Source organism: Naegleria fowleri (genome assembly GCF_008403515.1).
Source record: "Naegleria fowleri strain ATCC 30894 chromosome Unknown tig62, whole genome shotgun sequence".
Taxonomy (NCBI): domain Eukaryota; phylum Heterolobosea; class Eutetramitea; order Acrasida; family Naegleriidae; genus Naegleria; species Naegleria fowleri.
This window is the reverse complement of record NW_025407994.1, coordinates 87489-90642: the sequence shown is the minus strand read 5'-3', so window position 1 is coordinate 90642 and position 3154 is coordinate 87489. Positions and strand designations below refer to the sequence as shown.

At 37.5% G+C, this 3154-nt stretch overlaps 1 protein-coding gene across 1 annotated transcript; it reads right to left on the bottom strand.

The window, feature by feature from the left end:
• Positions 1-1179: 1179 nt before the first annotated feature.
• Positions 1180-3022, bottom strand: FDP41_008632 (uncharacterized protein; the record flags this gene model as incomplete). The annotated part of the gene is made up of 2 exons (XM_044712507.1): positions 1180-2054; positions 2107-3022. 2 exons carry the CDS (start codon positions 3020-3022, stop codon positions 1180-1182), a joined length of 1791 nt encoding a protein of 596 aa, XP_044557841.1.
• Between the last annotated feature and the right edge of the window lie 132 nt (positions 3023-3154).

The following is a 3154-nucleotide window of genomic DNA, read 5'->3' as shown; positions in this document are numbered from 1 at the left end:
CCAAACCCAAACCCAAACCCAAACCCAAACCCAAACCCAAACCCAAACCCAAACCCAAACCCAAACCCAAACCCAAACCCAAACCCAAACCCAAACCCAAACCCAAACCCAACCCAAACCCAAACCCAAACCCAAACCCAAACCCAAACCCAAACCCAAACCCAAACCCAAACCCAAACCCAAACCCAAACCCAAACCCAAACCCAAACCCAAACCCAAACCCAAACCCAAACCCAAACCCAAACCCAAACCCAAACCCAAACCCAAACCCAAACCCAAACCCAAACCCAAACCCAAACCCAAACCCAAACCCAAACCCAAACCCAAACCCAAACCCAAACCCAAACCCAAACCCAAAAGATTCATCTCATGATCATGACCATGTCTCTCACAATGGCAACTAATCTGAATTATTGTCTCTGTTGTGATCATGGTCATCATCAAGTGTCACAACTGTCACTATACCCTCTATGTGATGTCTACTACGTGTGTTATCATTTACAAGTTCGGTTCAAATCATGTTACTGACAGTGTCCCTCCTCCTGGGGTGACAAATTTTTCCCTGGAGGTATTTGGTTGACCAACTTTAGGGATGCTCCACGGTCCGAGGGTGTCTCCCAACCTCTCATATTTCATTTATATATCATTCATGAGTACTACTATCATTGAAGGATTATGGGGCATGATTACATGTCTGCATCAATTTTTTAATATATCAACCTGAGGGCTATGAAATTTACCGTCGCACAAGTTCCAGCGAAAACGTGAAATTTTTTTCTTTCTTGTGAACGACATGTCAGAACAAATAACCGAGCAAGATCCTATCGTTTTAGGTCCTATGACAACTAAATATGTTGTTTATTTGAAAATTACAAATTTTTGGCATCACTGAATGGGCAATATTCCCAAACCCAAAATCAAAATCAAAAACAAAAACAAAAACCCTACCAACTCATTTTAATCTTGATGATTCATACACTAATGATGAATATTATTGGTTGTTGATCATGTAGAGATGAAGTACTCTAAATCGAATTTTAAATCATGATGATCACTGATGAATAAATCGTCGTTGATGAAGCTAATTTTTTCGAAATTCTCCCAATTCGGAGACATGAATCCTTTTGCAAAATTAATAGTATTCACCACAACGGAATGATGTTGTAGTGTAATTAGTAATCATTTCAAAATTTGAAAAACATTTTCTGGGATGTCAAAAGCAATCAATGAACCATTTTCTATTAACATTATACGATCTGAGTCGGTAATAGTGTTCAAGCGATGAGCAATATTGAGAACAGTCTTGTCTGAGAACTCTTTTTTCAAGCTTTCTTGAACAGTGAAATCTGTCTCTTCATCAATATGAGATGTAGCTTCATCCATTATTACTATCTTTGAATTCTTAAGAAGAGCTCTACAGATACATAGTAATTGACGCTCTCCCATTGAAAAATTCTCTCCATTCTCGGACACTGGAAATTGTAACTCATTATCCATTTGTAAAACTCTATCTTTCATGTTAACTTTCTCCAAAGCATGCCAAATTTTCTCATCTTCAAATTGATTAAGAGGATCAATGTTGAATCTTAATGATCCAGAAAACATGGAAGATTCCTGAGGTATGACTGCAATTTTAGACCTCAACATTTTAACACTAATGTTCTCAATGTCCACATCATCGATCTGTACAACGCCTTGCACATAACCAGCTGAACGCGTGAGAATAGACAACAAGCTGGATTTTCCAGACCCTGTTCTTCCAATAATTCCGATCTTCTCTCCTTGATGAATTTCCACATTGATGTTGTTTAACACAAACTCGGAATCTGTACTATATTTCAAAGAGACGTTCTTCAACATAATAGTTCCATTGGAGGGCCAATCAGTGATTGAAATTTCATTATTTGACTCTTCATGTGGTAGTTCTTGACAATAATGAAGAATTCTCTCAATAGCATTCATATCATTTTCCAAGTCTGTGGAGTACCGTACCAACCACTCTGCGTTATTGGTGACAGATAATGCATAGGAAAGGCATAAACCTGTCATGGTAGCTGAGACATGACCTATCAGACACGATAATGCTGTAAATAGAACCACACTCACCCCAAAAAAATTTCAATCTAAGAGCAATCCATCTCTGAGCAACAATTTGTGTGAAGATGGCCAGGTTAAGTTGGTCAACCAGTCTTTCGTTTTCTTTTGTATAGATGTTTTGCTTTCTTTGAGAGCGAATAACACTACATCCTTTGATGGTTTCCATGAAGTGCGAAAGCAGAGGACTCTTACTGGTTGAAATAAGTCTCTTAATTTCACATCCTGTTTTTTGATAATATATTTGAGTCCTCCAGTATATGATAATTCCTGGAATAATTGGAATCATGAACCATGGAACAATAATAGAAATAACTAGTAATGTTCCAAGCACAGAGAAAAGGCAGCCCAATAGTGACTTGAACGAAGTAATTAAGGAATTGTCAATGATTTCAATATCACTAGAAAATCTATTCATGATTCTTCCAACAGGTGTTGTATCAAAAAACACAATTGGAGCAGCCATCAACTTGGAAAATGCTGTGTCGTGGAGTTTTTTAGCAGCTTTTAAACCGAACACACTCATCAATACTTCTGAAAGGAAAATACAAACTGCACATCCAATACCAAGTGCAATGTAAATGCCTATGAATAGTGATTGTTCAGTTGTTGAATTAATGGCACCACTATTCGTTTGTTTGGACCAAAATGCTAAAAACCAGCTGTTCAATGATTGAACCGTTTGTGACAACGTGAAAAGAGCCAGAATGACAACAGTAGGGATAATACCACCCATGTAGGACAAGTATTGAAGGTATAACTTGTAATCTATATGTCCCTTTGCTCTGTCTTCTTTAGATTTTTGAGGAGCTTTGATTTTCTTGTTTTTTAACGGAGGATCCAACTGTATATGCTTGTTTGAATCTTCTGACATGTGTTGCAAATATTCCTTATGAAAGTTTTCATCTTTGGGGGAACCTTGTGCCATTAATTGACCTTCTTTCATCACAACAACATGATCGGCAAAATTACAGAACTGTAATTGATGAGTTACAAGGATTCGAGTTTTGTTTGCCAAATATCCACAAATGCAGTGATGAAAAACGCTCGTCCTAACATT